General features: G+C 46.6%; 1 protein-coding gene across 2 annotated transcripts; it reads left to right on the forward strand.

Moving 5' to 3' along the window:
- Positions 1-4: 4 nt before the first annotated feature.
- Positions 5-16,476, forward strand: MSL1 (MSL complex subunit 1). Of its 2 annotated transcripts, XM_003942824.4 has the most exons (9): positions 5-1,413; positions 4,175-4,398; positions 8,312-8,694; positions 10,598-10,645; positions 11,099-11,163; positions 12,430-12,497; positions 12,906-13,030; positions 13,199-13,271; positions 13,960-16,476. In XM_003942824.4, exons 1-9 carry the CDS (start codon positions 646-648, stop codon positions 14,048-14,050), a joined length of 1,845 nt encoding a protein of 614 aa, XP_003942873.1. In that variant the 5' UTR covers positions 5-645; the 3' UTR covers positions 14,051-16,476. The 2 variants fall into 2 exon arrangements, with proteins under 2 accessions (XP_003942873.1, XP_039331763.1); XM_039475829.2 differs by lacking the exon at positions 10,598-10,645.
- The last annotated feature ends 941 nt before the right edge of the window (positions 16,477-17,417 follow it).

A 17,417-nucleotide genomic window follows, 5' to 3' on the forward strand; every position in this document is an offset into this window, starting at 1 on the left:
CGCGCATGCGTCCTCCGGTCGGCGGCGGCTGCGGCGGTGGCGGCTACCAGCGGCTCCGTTTTTTTAAAGGGAAACGCTGAGGCGCCGGGGGTGACTGTGGGGGAGGGGGACCCCGAGCCGCGGAGACCCCCAGGGGAGGCGACAGACCCCCCTCACGGAGTAGGAGGGCTTTGGGCGGACCCAGCCCTCCACCCCCTCCTGAGGAGGAGGGGGGGGAAAATGGAGGCTCGGGGCGGCTGAGGCGAGCTCCGGGGCGGGGGGCCGGGGCGGGGAAGGGGGGTGCAGGGTGGGGAGACGAGGCGGGCCCGGCCGGGCCAGGGGGGGCCGAAGCGAGCTCCGGGGATGAGCTCGGGGGCGGCTGGGTGCGAGCTCCTGCCTCTGAGGCGAAGGCGGCGGCGGCGGCAGCAGAGGCGGCGGCGAGGCCCCCATGGGCCGGCGGCGGGCCTCAGCCGCGGCCTCCACGTCTCCGCACGCCGGCGGGATGGCGCCCGGGCCCCGGAGGAGCCGCGCTAGCGGAGGCCTGCTGCCGCGCTGCTGAGGCGAGCCCGCCAAACTCCCCTCCCCCGCTCCGTCCTCGACCCCCCGCACCTCGCCCCTTCCCCACCCCCTCCTCCGCCTCGGTGCCCGGCGCTGCTCCGGACCACTATGACCATGAGATCCGCGGTGTTCAAGGCGGCCGCGGCCCCTGCCGGCGGCAACCCTGAGCAGCGGCTGGACTACGAGCGGGCTGCGGCGCTGGGCGGGCCCGAGGACGAGCCCGGGGCGGCCGAAGCCCACTTCCTCCCCCGGCACCGTAAGCTCAAGGAGCCGGGGCCCCCGCTGGCCTCTTCCCAGGGCGGGAGCCCCGCACCTTCCCCAGCCGGCTGCGGCGGCAAGGGCCGGGGCTTGTTACTCCCGGCCGGGGCGGCCCCGGGGCAGCAGGAAGAGAGCTGGGGCGGTTCGGTGCCCTTGCCCTGTCCGCCCCCAGCCACCAAGCAAGCCGGCATTGGGGGGGAGCCCGCCGCCGCCGGAGCCGGCTGCAGCCCCCGGCCCAAGTATCAGGCGGTGCTGCCCATTCAGACGGGCTCTCTCGTGGCGGCGGCCAAAGAGCCTACGCCCTGGGCTGGGGACAAGGGTGGGGCGGCCTCCCCCGCTGCCACCGCCTCGGACCCGGCGGGACCCCCACCACTACCTCTGCCCGGGCCGCCACCCCTCGCGCCCACCGCCACCGCCGGGACCCTGGCGGCCAGCGAGGGCAGATGGAAGAGTATGAGGAAGAGCCCTCTCGGGGGTGGTGGTGGCTCGGGAGCCTCCAGTCAGGCCGCCTGCCTCAAACAGATCCTTCTGCTGCAATTGGACCTCATCGAACAGCAACAGCAGCAGCTGCAGGCCAAGGAAAAGGAGATAGAGGAGCTGAAGTCTGAGAGAGACACGGTACGGGAGGGGTTAATCTGCTTTCGGGCCGAGAAGCGAGTTGTGCGCATGCTCGGGGGGAAGGGGGCTGTAGGAGGTTAAGGCACCCCCGGGTTAGGGGTAAAGGAGGTTGGCCACCAGCAAAGGAGTATCTTAGGCGCTGTGTCTCCGGGAGCCAGGCTCACAGACACGTTGGGTTGGAAGGAAGGGTTAAAGGGCAACCTCCCAGGGGGAGGGGGAGGGGTTTCAGTGGCCAAAGGGTTAATTTAAAATGACAGCCCCAGACGTGTGGGAAAGACGTTTGGAGTGGGAAAAGACCTGATTTGTGAGGGGTTAAAAATGAAAGGGTGGGAAGTAGGTGTTGTGGCATAACTTATGGAAGGGTTAAGTTAAAGAGCGATTGCGTTATAGAAATGCACGGCGGAGGAGAGGGCTGTAGCGAGCAGCTGTTGCTCCCACCACGGCTGCAGCATCTTTAGCTAGGAGGGCAGTAGGCCTTTTAGTGGGGACAGGGGTAGAGGTGATTTACATGGAATCCTATTTTAGTTTTCTTAAATGATATTAAGAGAATCATTGCCTTTGATTTCAGACAGTTTTTAATAGGAACCTGAGTTCTAATACATGATCCACTGACCAGGTCCCTTGTATAAGCATGGTGTTTGAAGCTGGAAGATTTGAGGGCATCAGGGAAAAGTAAGCTTATTAAATGTATTAAGTAGACCTCCCCATCCTTATTTTAGAATCTTAGGAAGTAGGAAAGTCGTTTTATTATTTCTTTACTTCTGAGGAGCTTGACGACACAGGCTTGTTTTTACTGCAGCAGTAGTTAAGGGCACCTCCGCGTTAAAACATATTCCTTCAGATATGAGGGAAGCTGCGGTGGTGGTGTTACTGTGCTAGCATACCTTACAGCTGCCTAAAAATAAACATGGTTTCTACAATTGTTGTGTTCAGGCTGCAGCAGTCTCTCCCTCCCTCTCTCTCTCCCTCCCCCCTCTCTCCCTTCCCCTTTCCCCCCCACTCCATCTCCATCTCTCCCTCTCTCCTCTTTCTCTCTCTCTGGCGTCGTGTGCACTAAGAGCTGAGCAAAGGAGCAGAAGGCTATTCATTTTGTTTGCTTTCCAAATGAATCGCATCGGGTGGCTGTTTTATTGGAGAATGCATTCTGCAAGGTGGATTGGGTGCTGGGGCAGGTCTCATTAAAATATCTCATGGTGTTGATTTGTGGAAGTTACTCAACATGGAGGTGGCACTGCTCAGCTACTGTACTGCAGTCTAGGGGTGTGATGGTACCGTAATTACAACACATCATATCCTTGCATGGGGGGGTGGGAAGAGAAGAACCAGTGAAGGAGAAGAAATCAAGGAAATGTCACCCACAAACGGTGGTTAAGGGCTGTGAATCAAAATATTTGTAAGGAGATGAAATGAGAGTATGGCTGACAGAAGGGTTCTCTGCTGATTGTGGAGGTTTCTGCTCAGTTCCTGAGGTAATGGCCCCTTTGCAGGCTTTCATAGTCAGGAAAAGTGGGGTGAGTTAAGGATAGAGTGTCAGTCTGAACTTGGTACTCACTGCTTCTGTTGTATATTCCAATTTTAATATTGTTTAGGCTTGTTTCACTTATTCCAGTTGTTTGGCCTTGTCTGAAATCTATGCAATGAGTATAATGAAGGCAGCATTAATATCACTGTCTAACCCAGATAAAATTCTTGAAATAGAGTATAAGGAGCACAGCACCTTTTCTCAAAACTAATAAAAAGTTTTCAATGATAATAGACCTCCATTTTCTGTTTAGTTTTATAGTCCTTCCTTTTAACTCAAAGGAGCTTTGATTTTAATAAATACTTAGATGAGTAGGTACTTTTTGTGTCACCTCAGTTATAAAGCAATGTGTATATGTCATAATTGTTGGAATTTATGGATACTGATTTCTGTTTTCCAAATGAAATGTTCATTGTTTTAAAAGTACCCTCGACACACCCCCCTTTCAAATAACACCACCATCCCTAGTGGCACTGTATGAGCTCTTAATTCCTTCTCAATGTACTGTTTGCACTTTGCTGTTGTATATAAAGTTTTGGAGTAGAAGTAGAGGATAGAATTTGGACAATCTTAGGGCCTCTTAAAAGAATACGTAGGCTGGGGGAGGTGGCTCATTCCTGTAATCCAAGCACTTTGGGAGGCCGAGATGGGCGAATCACCTGAGGTCAGGAGTTCAAGAGCAGCCTGACCAACATAGTGAAACCCCCTCTCTACTAAAAATACAAACATTAGCCAGGCATGGTGGCGGGAGGCTGAGGCAGGGGAATTGCTTGAACCTGGGAGGCAGGGGTTGCAGTGAGGCATTGCACTCCAGCCTGGGCTACAAGAGTGAAACTCTGTCTCAAAAAAAAAAAAAAAAATGGACATGTATACAGTTAATTCTAGAAATTCCCAAACCAACTTGGAGCCACATGGGTAGCAGTAGCAGACACCATGCCATTAAAAGACATGTTATGGCCCCTCCCGGTGGAGAGGATCTCCTTACAGAAGAATGAATTACAAATTCCCCCATGCCTCTTCCCATCTGGATTAGCCCTTAAAATTAAACAGTATACCTTGTTTTCTCTATTTTGTTTAAAGAAAACTGTTCAGATTAATGTCTGCCTATTTAAAAAGTTGAGTTGATGTGATGTGGTCCACAGAAAGAGACAGAAGACTGCTGTTTCCTAAATGGGGCTAAGTGTCTGTGTGTTTAATTTTTTGTGTGTTAAGTCTGCATTTTGCTACTCTCTCTTTTAGCTCCTTGCTCGGATTGAACGTATGGAAAGGCGGATGCAGCTGGTAAAGAAGGATAATGAGAAAGAAAGGCACAAGCTGTTTCAGGGCTATGAAACTGAAGAGAGAGAGGAAACAGAGCTATCTGAGAAAATTAAACTGGAGTGCCAGCCGGAGCTTTCCGAGACATCCCAGACTTTGCCTCCCAAGCCTTTCTCATGTGGGCGGAGTGGAAAGGGACACAAAAGGTGTGCTGGTAACTTTGTTTGATGAGGACATTTGTTACTAGTGATTGAGAATAGGGGATTGGGATTTATGAATTGATTATTGCAATCATAACTTGCTTTAGAAGTCTTCTGTGCTGGCTGGGCAAGGTGGCTCATTCCTCTAATCCCAGCACTAGGCTGAGGTGGGCGGATCACTTGAGGTCAGGAGTTTGAGACCAGCCTGGCCAACATAGTGAAACCCCGTCTCTACTAAAAATACAAAAAATAGCCAAGAACAGTGGCAGGAGCCTGTAATCCCAGCTACTCAGGAGGCTGAGGCAGGAGAATCACTTGAACCTAGGAGGCAGAGGTTGTGGTGAGCCGAGATTGCTCTACAGCACTCCAGCCTGGGCAACAGAGCAAGACTCCATCTCAAAAATAAATAAATAGGCCGGGCGCGGTGGCTCAAGCCTGTAATCCCAGCACTTTGGGAGGCCGAGGCGGGTGGATCACGAGGTCAAGAGATCGAGACCATCCCAGTCAACATGGTGAAACCCCGTCTCTACTAAAAATACAAAAAATTAGCTGGGCATGGTGGTGCGTGCCTGTAATCCCAGCTACTCAGGAGGCTGAGGCAGGAGAATTGCCTGAACTCAGGAGGCTGAGGTTGCAGTGAGCCGAGGTCGTGCCATTGCACTCCAGCCTGGGTAACAGGAGCGAAACTCCGTCTCAAAAAAAAAAAAAATACAAAAAAAATCAGCTAGAGCTGGTGGCCAGTGCCTGTAGCCCCAGCTCCTTGGAAGGCTGAGGCACGAGAATCACTTGAACCTAGGAGCCAGAGGTTGCAGTAAGCCTAGATCATGCCATTGTACTCTAGACTGGGTGACAGAGCGAGACTCTGTCTCAAAAAAGAAAAAAAAAAAAAGAAGTCTTCTATGCAGAGAAACTATCTTGAAACATTCTTGTGCAGACCATAAATGTCTGTTTAGGAATGTTTTGGTCACAGTAATAATTACCAAATGCAGCTTATATCATAAAGAGAATGGGCAACAAGTGTAACAGCTGGGTTTCTTAAAGAAAACTATAGCAATTCACTTGCCAGTTAGGAAGTGTTAAACTCCTTTATGGTGTTGGGCACTGGTAGACATAAGAAAGTAAAATAGAGGCCGGGTGTGGTGGCTCATGCCTATAATCCCTTTGAGAGGACAAGGTGGAGAGGGAGGAATAGCTTGCGCCCAAGAGTTTGAGACGAGCCTGGGGAACATAGTGGGCAACATTTTTGCAAAAAAATCCAAAAGTTAGCTGGGCCTGGAGTTATGCACCTATAGTCTCAGCTACTCAAGAGGTTGAGGCTACAGTGAGCTGTTATTGCACCACTGCACTGCAGTCTGGGTGACGAAGTAAGAACCTGTTTCAATTTTTTTTTTTTTTTTTGAGACGGAGTTTCGCTCTTGTTACCCAGGCTGGAGTGCAATGGCGCGATCTCGGCTCACCGCAACCTCCGCCTCCTGGGTTCAGGCAATTCTCCTGCCTCAGCCTCCTGAGTAGCTGGGATTACAGGCACGTGCCACCATGCCCAGCTAATTTTTTGTATTTTTAGTAGAGACGGGGTTTCACCATGTTGACCAGGATGGTCTCGATCTCTCGACCTCGTGATCCACCTGCCTCGGCCTCCCAAAGTGCTGGGATTACAGGCTTGAGCCACCGCGCCTGGCCTCCCTATTTCAATTTTTAAAAAAAGGTAAAATAGGCCAGGTGCGGTGGCTCAAGCCTGTAATCCCAGCACTTTGGGAGGCCGAGGCGGGTGGATCACGAGGTCGAGAGATCGAGACCATCCTGGTCAACATGGTGAAACCCCGTCTCTACTAAAAATACAAAAAATTAGCTGGGCATGGTGGCACGTGCCTGTAATCCCAGCTACTCAGGAGGCTGAGGCAGGAGAATTGCCTGAACCCAGGAGGCGGAGGTTGCGGTGAGCCGAGATCGCGCCATTGCACTCCAGCCTGGGTAACAAGAGCGAAACTCCGTCTCAAAAAAAAAAAAGGTAAAATAGAACTGTCTTTGGACTCAAATTAAGTCCAACTGTAAGGATGGGCATAAATTTTGAAAACTCGGAATTCAAATGTAGTAAAAATATGTAGATGTACAACACCTGATAAAAACTAAGGTTTTTTGTTTGTTTGTTTGTTTAAGATAGGGTCTCTCTCTGTCACCCAGGCTGGAGTGCAAGTAGCACCAACATGGCTCACTGCAGCTTCCACCTCCTTGGCTCAAGTGATCCTTCTACTTCAGCCTCCCATGTAGCTGGGACCATAGGCACTCACCACCATGCCTGGTTAACTTTTTTTACTTTTTGTAGAGACAGGCTCTCACTTTGCCCAGGCTGGTCTAGCTGGGCACAAGCTATCTTCCCACATTAGCCTCCCAGAGTGCTGGGATTACAGACATTAAACTAAGTTTTGTAAGATTCAGGGATATTAAAGATTATTCTGGGTTAGAATTGTGAAACTCTAAGTAGGAAATCAATCTTGAAAAAGAAGTATAAAATTTAGTTTGGTCAAGAGGAAGGGAGATTACTTTCTTTTTTTTTTTTGAGACGGAGTTTCGCTCTTGTTACCCAGGCTGGAGTGCAATGGCGCGATCTCGGCTCACCGCAACCTCTGCCTCCTGGGTTCAGGCAATTCTCCTGCCTCAGCCTCCTGAGTAGCTGGGACTGCAGGCGTGCGCCACCATGCCCAGCTAATTTTTGTATTTTTAGTAGAGATGGGGTTTCACCATGTTGACCAGGATGGTCTCGATCTCTCGACCTCGTGATCCACCCGCCTCGGCCTCCCAAAGTGCTGGGATTACAAGCTTGAGCCACCGCGCCCGGCAGGGAGATTACTTTCTTGGGATGAGGTTGGGGAAGAAGGGAGGAAGAAAGAGGTTAGAGAGTGCCAGCAGACAGCAAGAAAAAGGAAATAAAGATTATAATTAATGTGGTACAGGGTTGGGGGAAAAGGAAAGAGACTGATCTCTGAGCTACAGGAAATAGGTATTACCTAATGAGTAGCACCTAATGTTGGCTAAAAGACCTTGAATAGTCTTTTTTTTTTTTTTGGAGACAGAGTCTCACTGTGTCACCCAGGCTGGAGTGCAGTTGCGTGATCTCAGTTCACTGCAACCCCCGCCTCCTGGGTTCAAGTGATTCTCCTGCTTCAGCCTCCCATGTAGCTGGGATTACAGGCATGTGCCACCACACCCGGCTAATTTTTGTATTTTTTTTAATAGAGATGGGGGTTTCACCATGTTGGCGAGGCTGGTCTGAAACTCCTGACCTCAAGTGATCTGCCTGCCTTGGCCTCCCAAAGTACTTGGATTATAGGCGTGAGCCACTGCACCCGGCGGAGCTTGAACATTCTTAAGCATGGAAACTCACTTGTTCAACAAACATTTACTGGCTGGGCACAATGGCTCACGCCTATAATCCCAGCATTTTGGGAAGCTGAGGTGAATGGATCACCTAAGGTTGGGAGTTTGAGCCCAGCCTGAACAACATGGTGAAACCCCATCTCTACTAAAAATAAAAAATTAGCCAGGCATGGTGGTGCATGCCTGTAATCCCAGCTACTCAGGAGGCTGAGGCAGGAGAATCACTTGAACCTGGGAGGTGGAGGTTGCGGTCAGCCAAGATCACGCCACTGTACTCCAGCCTGGGCAACGAGAGTGAAACTCTGCCTCAAAATGAAACAAAACAAAACAAAACACAACATTTACTAAGGGCCCATCATATGTACTACTAAGCCAGGGCTGTTCCTGCTCATGACTGCCAAATGAGCACCAGAGATTTGGGTACCTGGTCATTTTGGGGCAAAAGAACCAGCTTATTCTTTTGCTCCAGAATGTGTTCAAATTAGATTTTATTCAAGTGTCAATGAATTTTATAATGTTTTCTTCCCTATCTCCTATCTGATAGGAAATCCCCATTTGGAAGTACAGAAAGAAAGACTCCTGTTAAAAAGCTGGCTCCTGAATTTTCAAAAGTCAAAACAAAAACTCCTAAGCACTCACCTATTAAAGAGGAACCCTGTGGTTCCTTATCTGAAACTGTTTGTAAACGTGAATTGAGGAGCCAAGAAACCCCAGAAAAGCCCCGGTCTTCAGTGGACACCCCACCAAGACTCTCCACTCCCCAAAAGGGACCCAGCGCCCATCCCAAGGAGAAAGCCTTCTCAAGTGAGATAGAAGATTTGCCGTACCTTTCCACCACAGAAATGTATTTGTGTCGTTGGCACCAGCCTCCCCCATCACCGTTACCATTACGGGAATCCTCTCCAAAGAAGGAGGAGACTGTAGCAAGTAAGGCATAGAGAACACTTGCTCTTATACCCTAGTGGTGGCGGTCAAGCTAACAAGTGTGAAAATGCCTTTGGCATTTTTTAAAAAGTGCAATCAATAAAGCAGAGTTCTGTCAAGAATGAGTAAGTTAACAGCCAGAGACAGACACTGTGCAGGCATTGCAAATAGATGGAATTACAGCAAAATGTGCTCAATGTATTTGCCTGCTTACAACACTGGGAGATGTGTTTGCCAGTAAGTTGCTCATCACAAGAGCACCAGACTTGGGGGTGTAATCTCCGGCAACTTGCATGCCCTCTGAAAGAAGGGTTTTCTGTGCTGTGAAATGCATAGAACTTATACTTTGCCATGCACGACTGTTCCTGCAATTGATATTGTGTGAAATCTGGGAGGGTGGTCTTTGGGTGTTCTCAGGGGCCAATGGTAATTTTTGGGTTGGGGAGCCAGCTTGGGGTGGGGAATATTCACCTGGGCCTCCGCTCTTTAACTATATAAACATTTATCTGTATCTCTATGTCCCGGTCTGGGGGGCAGGAGGAATCTGCCAAAGACCAACACTCTTTCTTTATCTTACTATACTTCACAAAGGTTCTAAAATGTGAAGAGTTTACTTGGATTGCAGTAGCCCATTGGTTGTTCATATATTTAAATAAAATGGTCTACAAACTATTTTTCAAACAATAAGGACTATCTTGGGATATCTGAGCTGCTTGGGGATGGTGTGGGGTGTGGGACCTTGGTCTTCATTCCCTTTTTTTCTTTATGGCTTCCACACAGACGCTCCCCTATCTTCTACATCAACCAGTAACTGGAATGTGCCTTCAATCATGTAATATTAGTAGTCTATGTCAGTCACTGCGGTTACTCTGGGGTAATGGTTGGGGAGGCCTTCTAGGATAGAGCTGTAGTCCCAAGTTTCTACCACTGTGTCTTGCCTAGCAGGATGGGGATAGAAATCCATTCCGTGATACAAGAGCGTTCTCCAGGCTTTGTTTGGCTGTTTTGGTGACAAAATTAAGTGGGAAAGCTAGATTAGTCATCTTAATTATCTAACATCTATTAGGCCTCACACTTGAGTACATGAGATAGATCAGGATCCTGATCTAGGTTCAGATTTTTTGTTGGTTCAGTCAGTTGAACAGGTTCTTCCTTAATGGTTAACCTTTTTGCTGCCATGGCAATGCTGCGTAACAAGTTAAGAGAAACCATGAAGCAACTTCCCATCCGGGATTGGGTAATGGCTTGGTCCAGAGCTGTTCTGTGTGACTGGCTATTTTTGAAAATCCCGTCTTCCCTAGTACAGACAATTTCAAACACCTCTGAGATTGTGGGCATAGTGAAACAAAGGAGTCTGACTGGGGAGACCCCAGCCCCTTGAGGAGCCTGAGTTGTGAATAAACATGGGAATCCTTATTCTTGATGCCCCTATCTCAAGAGGAAGGCTCAATGGCTTGTTCTAGGGGAGCCAAAGTCTTTGTGCATGTTGTTCAGGCTGGACCAGCAAGGTAGTTTGTTTGGAGGGAGGAGGGAGCTGTTTAAGAAGACTACATATGTAAGTTTTGAGAACACTGATCTTGTATTTGAAAAATAGGGTCAACTTTTACTCACCTGCCATGTTCTGAGTTTAAGGTTTGATATCCTTGGCCATCAACTGTTGCAGGGAAACCACCCTAAATAATGAAGAAAAGAAGTCGTCTCAGTGTAAAAAAAAAAAGTGGTGGGCTTATTTTCTTTTCTTTTGTCTGTTGTTCCCTCTTCCCCTCCCCCAGAGAGAAATTCTCAACAACTCAAAAAACAAAATGGCTTCCTAGTGAGAACTTCAGTGATGATCCTTTCCTCCATTTGGGGTATGGGCTTTTTTTCTTTTTACACTGAGATTATTCTTCTTTCCTGCATTATTTAGGGTGTCTGATGCCATCAAGTGTTGCAGGAGAAACTTCAGTCTTGGCTGGTGAGTAGAATAGGAATTGTGCTGGCTGGGCCTGGGGTGGGGGTTGGTGGGATGGTGGATGGTTGGGAGCTGTGTTCCCCATCCGCTGGATGTGGGAGAGTGAGATTTCTTGGCATATGACTGATTACACTACTATAGACCTCAAAATGACAACACATTTCAGTTGTTTTTCAGGAACTGCAATAGCATCCATTATATGAATTGTCAGGTATTGGCTTAGGGTTTTTTGTGATCCTGTGTTTGGCAGACTGCAATGGCATTTTAGGTTCTTTTATACCATAGCAAGGACACTGAATATGGCTTCAGGGAGGCCATAGAATGGATTCCTATCACTTGGTAACTTTGTCTCATCTGGGGAGAGACCTCTTATCCTAGTGAATAGTTGTGCAACTTTGGATTTAAGGGTGGTTCCACCCCTCCTCCCTTTCTTTTTCTCTCTTTTTTTTTTTTCAGTTCCTTCTTGGAGGGACCACTCAGTAGAGCCTCTAAGGGACCCAAATCCTTCAGACCTTTTGGAGGTAGGTAACCAAGAGCAGTCAATTGAAGAGAGTTAGAGATTAAATAGAAAATGAGGGTATAATTTTGAAAATGTCATAGTACTATGCATGAATTAATAGAATTTTAAGGCCAGACGGGAACTTAAGAAATTATCTAGTCCAGCTCCTTCATTTTACAGATAAAAAAAACCGAGGTCCAGAGTAGTTAAGTGATTTTTAAAAAATAAATAGCTAGGTAGTGTTCAAAACAAAGGTAGAGTTTATGCTAAGTACAAAGGTTAGGGCTGGGTGCAGTGGCTCACACCTATAATCCTAGCACTTTGGGAGGCTGAGGCAGGCGGATCACCTGAAGTCAGGAGTTAGAGATCATCCAGGCCAACATAGTGAAACCCCTTCTCTACTAAAAATACAAAAGTTAGCCGGGCGTGGTGGTACATGCCTGTAATCCGACCAATTTGGGAGGCTGAGACAGGGAGACTTGCTTGAAACCGAGCGACAGAGGTTGTGGTAAGCCGAGATGGCGCCACTGCACTCCAGCCTGGGCGACACAGAGAGACCCCATTGCAAAAAAAAAAAAAAAAAAAAAAAAAAGCCTGTACCCCTCAGCCATAAAATTATGTATTCCAAGCTTATTTGACTCATAAAGTTTTGATTTTTTTTTTTTTTTTTTTGAGACAAAGTTTCTCTCTTGTTGCCCAAGCTGGGGTGCAATGGTGTGATCTTGGCTCACTGCAACCTCCGCCTCCCAGGTTCAAGTAATTCTCCTGCCTCAGCCTCCCAAGTAGCTAGGATTACAGGCATGCACCACCATGTCCAGTTAATTTTATATTTTTCAGTAGATATGGGGTTTCTCCATGTTGGTCAGGCTGGTCTCGAGCTCCCGACCTCAAGTGATCCCCCTGCCTTGGCCTCCCAAAGTGTTGGGATTACAGGTGCGAGCCACATTGCCTGACCTAAAGTTTTGATTAAAGTCAGACTTTTACAAAGTATTATGGAGGCAGGGAGGGTTTATGGCAGTCTAGGGGTTTTAGTTTGATATGATGTTTACCTTGGAAAGTTACGGAAATGATTTTGAAATTTGGAGATTCTAAAAGGGTGTAGATGGGGAAAGGAGTATGTGTTTTGTGGATTCTGTTACCAGGAGCTTCCCATGCTATCCATGGAACCCACAGACTCAGGTAGAACCGGAAGGTGAAGGATTTTAGATTCCTGGGAGCTGGAAATTAATATATGTGTGTAACTAATATATGGTGATAAATAGCTTATCAGCTGCTTTACTTTACACAGAACCTGGATGACAGTGTGTTTTCAAAGCGGCATGCAAAACTGGAGCTGGATGAGAAGAGAAGAAAAAGGTAGGGCCAGAGATGTCCATCCTGGGAACAACTGAGCCCTAGGACCTAGGACAGAGATCAGGGAACCTGAACTCCTTCTTTCATGCTATGGAGAATCTTGGAATGCTTAACACTCTTACATTACTGGCTCCCCGGTTGGTTGCATAGTTGGAAATGGTAGTTGTTGTAGGTATACATATTTGGCCTCTTTTTCTTTGTGTATGACCTTCCTCAGCTCTACTTTCTGTGGAACACATGATCTAGACAGTAGACCTAAACAGCTCTCCCTTAACCAGGCAGTCATTTCTCTTCACCCTGTCAAGAGGAGTCAGCAAGGGTCTTCCTAGCATCTGGATTGTGTGAGTTGCTTTTACAGAGCAGGTTTTGGATAAACAGTAATGTTGGGTTTGTTTGTCTTGTTTTTCCCAGATGGGATATTCAGAGGATCAGGGAACAAAGAATTTTACAGCGACTGCAGCTCAGAATGTATAAAAAGAAAGGAATTCAGGAATCTGAGCCTGAGGTTACCTCATTTTTCCCTGAGCCAGATGATGGTAAGTTTTGTCCATCTAAAAGAGTAGGTTTTTCAAAGAAGAAGGAGGGTGCAAGGCTCCAGGGTACAACTTACTCTGAATGAATGAAGTGTATTTTGGAGGAGATATAGTTTCTAGACATTTCCCATCTGGATTACTAATAAGCTCCCATTTGACTTTCTCCCATAGTTGAAAGTTTGATGATTACCCCCTTCTTGCCTGTTGTAGCATTTGGACGACCATTACCAAAATTAACTCCACAGTAAGTATAACTTTTTTTTCTCCCCTTCCAGGTAACTTGCACATCCCTTTCAGACTTCATGGAAGCCTAGATATGTGGTGGAACCAGGTTTAGGGATAGCCATGGGTCTCTGACAAAAATGAGGCTACCTGGGCAACTAGCTTTTACAATGATAAGACTCCCAAGAAGGCTGGGCATGGTGGCTCACGCCTGCAATTCTAGTACATTGGGAGGCCGAGGCAGGTGAATCATGAGGTCAGGAGTGGAGACCAGCCTGGCCAATATGGTGAAACCTCGTCTCTACTAAAAATGCAAAAATTAGCCAGGCATGGCATGTGCCTGTAGTCCCAGCTACTCAGGAGGCTGACGCAGAAGAATCACTTGAACCTGGGAGGTGGAGGTTGCAGTGAGCCAAGAATGATGCCACTGCACTCCAGCCTGGGCAACAGAGCGAGACTCCATCTAAAATAAATAAATAGATAAAGATTCCCAAGCCAGTAATTAAAAGGATTGCTTTTTGAATTAGAAATAGATGATTCCATCACTTTAATGGTACACACTTGCTCTGGCTTTGAGGCAAGAAAGATACTCCAAACTAGTCAGGGATAGGAGCAGTAAGTGTCATAGTGACTTCTTTGTAGTTGCTATCGTGTCCACACTGAATCCCTTCTAGTCTTCCAAGTTGATTTCCTCACTTTTTTTTTGCCAGGAATTTTGAGCTACCCTGGTTGGATGAGCGTAGCAGATGCAGGTTGGAGATCCAGAAGAAGCAAACGCCTCACCGGACGTGTAGGAAATAGCTGTGCTGGCAAGAACCCTGTCTTCAGATAGTTGTAGCATGCCATTCCAGAGAGTGGCAGAGACCTGTATATGTGACCTTTGTCCTCACATATGTTATCACTCACTGATAATACCCTTTCATACTCCCTTGACTTTGTTTTCATCACTCTGATTTCACAAAAAGACTTTCATTCAGCTAATTGTGAGTTATGGAGGGTGATTGGGGTTTCTTTTCCCTTTTTTTGGGAAATGGCCTCTCAAGCTAAATCTATAGGATGGCAGATTCAGAAGTTTCAGGTGTCCGTTTCTATACATTTGCCTATGTTAATGGGATAAAAGGGCTTTCTTCATTAGACACGTGGAAGATAAAGCAACCCCTTCCTTTAGAGCTGTGCCTGCATGGCACTCTCTTCTCCCTGGTACACCCTCCTTATAATGGGTATAGTGGTTTTTACCTGAAATAAAACAAAAAACCTCACCATGAGCTTTAGGACCAGATAAGTGATGACAAGTGAAGCGATGAAGCAAGTCATCTTCACAGAGTAGAAGACATCGGAGAGTTGGTAGAAAACTGTCTGAAAAGAGAGTTGTTTTCTTGAAACTATTCTGTGATATAGCCACGTGGGAAGGGATGTTTGACTGTGGTTGTTTTCTCAGTTAATGGGTAACTGAATTTGTTTCCCTACCCCTCAAAAAAACAAAATCTTTAGAAAAGAAAATGGGGGTGGTTAGTTTCAGAACAAGTTACAGCTGTAAACAAAAGCAGTTAGCATTTGGGATGGCATGCCAAAACCTGTATAGATGTCCTTGTATCACATCACTTCTCAAGTATTCCCTTCATTGGGCTTCATCCTTCTAGCTGAGCTCTTGAGTAGAGACTTAGGGAGGATAGGGGGAGAGTGGAAGTAGGTGCTTCCTTTGGCTGGCAAATGTCTACATCTTGAAACAAACAGATGTACCTAATGAGCTTCTCCATTCACTTTGTAAAAATAGATTTGTATGTGTGCCATCTTGGTCCTCTCCCCTCCCCTGTTTTGTTAAAGTATCAGGCTAGCACTCTCAGGCCACTTTGGTCTCGGTGTAAGATCCCTATTAACTATCTGAAAGGAAAATAGAGCCAAGACCTCTGGTCTCAAATATATAGGAATTGCCTTTCTTTAGTCTTCAGGACTATTGTGTGAAAACAAGTAGGGGTCTAATCTCCTAGAAGGTAGGGACTTTTATCATTGAAGAGAATATGTCCCCAGATTATTAGCACTTTTAGAGGAGAAGCCAAGGGTATGTAGGGTGTGTGGCCGGCCCATCAGTGGAGCATGAGAGAGAATGGGATACCATTGTGGGAAGAGAAGAAAAGTTCCTCAGGGGCCTTCCACTGCTAAAGCTTTTTGTGAGATATGGATCTGTGCTTCCTGGATTTTACTTTTAAAGGAATTATTCCAGCAGCACATGGAGTATTCTTGGATGATCTTGCTGCTCTTATTTCTCCTTTTGTGTATGTGTGTGTGGCTATGGGTTTTCATTTGTAACTCCATCTGCTTAGGAGAGTGGGCTCTCTATAAGGGAACCTGCTGTAAACTTCGTTGCAGCAAGGATGTAGAGAGAAGTAGGACTTAATTCCACTAGGGGCTCTCATCCCACACCTTAAGGAGAAGGAGATTTCTAAACTGGGCCAGATTTTCTTTGTTCATCATTTTAATGTGGCAGGCTGTTAAGTTTTCTTATTCTGACTTATGTTATATTTCTTCATAACGTGTCCAAAAAGGAAAAAGACCCACCCAATCAGTGTTTCTTGACTTTCTTTTTTGATCCCTCTCAGTTTCCTCTTGATTTCAGCATGTATTGGATTCCTAATTTTGGATACAAGTTAGTGAATTTAACCATTATGTTTGTACCCTACCCAGGGGACTCCCCAATTTCTGACTTGAACTAGACTGAGAGGAATCTATGAGGTGCTATCTGGCCAGACTGAAGGAGATTCTATTTTCTTGGTTCTCCCTCTCCCTGAGGACCTCTTACTTTATTGTCCCCTCTTCTAGGTTAATTCTCCTTTGATTTGACTTTGTTGAGAAGGAGGTTGGAGAGTAGATTAGTAAAGTTCCAAGAGCAAAATTACAGTGTGTTAGAGTGTGGGGGGAAAATTAGTCTTATTTTTCCCTACATGGGATACAACACTGTGAATTCAATCTTCAACTGAAGGCCCTGCAGTTCTCCTAAAACAAAGTTGTTTGTTTTTCTTTAACAAAGTTTAAGCTAGTGTTAATAAATTAAAAAAAAAGAAATTGCTTGTCTGTCTACTTCAACTTTGTTTTATGCCCATTTCATATTGTTGTCTGTGTTGTAATTCATAACTTTTGATACCATTTCTGATGTGTAAAATTGGTTGTCTTGTAAATATCTTATAAAGAGTTCAATTGTAAATAAACTATTGTGGCTGTTAATTTTTGAACTTCTGCTTCAATTTATTATATTTATTGGCAAACATTAAACAGTTCTGCTTGTATATTTGAACCATTGGAAAAAGAAATCCATTTTCATAATAATAAAGAATAACATTATTTTCCCTTTTATATAAGGTACTCACTTCCATTTGTGTATAAGTAGAATGTATGTTTCATCCTTCTTTGTCCAGTGTGCTTCCTTAAGTATAATTAGCAACGTGGCTGGGTACAGTGGTTCATGCCTATAATCCCAACACTTTGGGAGGCTGAGGCGGGCAGATCACTTGAGGTTAGAGGTTCAGGACCAGGCTAGCCAACACGGTAAAATCCCATCTCTACTAAAAATACAAAAATTAGCCAGGCATGGTGACACAACACCTGTAATCCCAGCTACTTGGGAGGCTGAGGCAGGAGAATCTCTTGAACCTGGGAAGTGGAAGTTGCAGTGAGCTGAGCTCAAGCCACTGCATCCAGCCTGGGTGACAGCAAGACTCTGTCTCTTTTTTCTTTTCTTTTCTTTTCTTTTTTTTTTTTTTTGAGACAGAGTTTCGCTCTTGTTACCCAGGCTGGAGTGCAGTGGCGTGATCTCGGCTCACCGCAACCTCCGCCTCCTGGGTTCAGGCAATTCTCCTGCCTCAGCCTCCTGAGTAGCTGGGATTACAGGCATGCGCCACCATGCCCAGCTAATTTTTTGTATTTTTAGTAGAGACGTGGTTTCACCATGTTGACCAGGATGGTCTCCATCTCTTGACCTCGTGATCCACCTGCCTCGGCCTCCCAAAGTGCTGGGATTACAGGCTTGAGCCACCGCGCCCGGCCAAGACTCTTGTCTCAAAAAAAAAAAAAAAAAAAAAAGCCAGGCACGGTGGCTCCTACCTGTAATCCCAGCACTTTGGGAGGCTGAGGCAGGAGGATCACCTGAGGTCAGGAGTTTGAGACCAGCCTGGCC

This window comes from Saimiri boliviensis, chromosome 17 (genome assembly GCF_048565385.1).
Source record: "Saimiri boliviensis isolate mSaiBol1 chromosome 17, mSaiBol1.pri, whole genome shotgun sequence".
Classification (NCBI taxonomy): Eukaryota; Metazoa; Chordata; class Mammalia; order Primates; family Cebidae; genus Saimiri; species Saimiri boliviensis.

Excerpts from the sequence above, each read along its gene's own strand:
- MSL1 (XM_003942824.4), top strand. The coding sequence starts at position 646 with ATGACCATGAGATCCGCGGTGTTCAAGGCGGCCGCGGCCCCTGCCGGC. Across the intron at positions 4,399-8,311 it reads AGTGGAAAGGGACACAAAAG|GAAATCCCCATTTGGAAGTA; the intron begins GTGTGCTGGTAA and ends CCTATCTGATAG. Across the intron at positions 10,646-11,098 it reads AGAAACTTCAGTCTTGGCTG|TTCCTTCTTGGAGGGACCAC; the intron begins GTGAGTAGAATA and ends TTTTTTTTTCAG.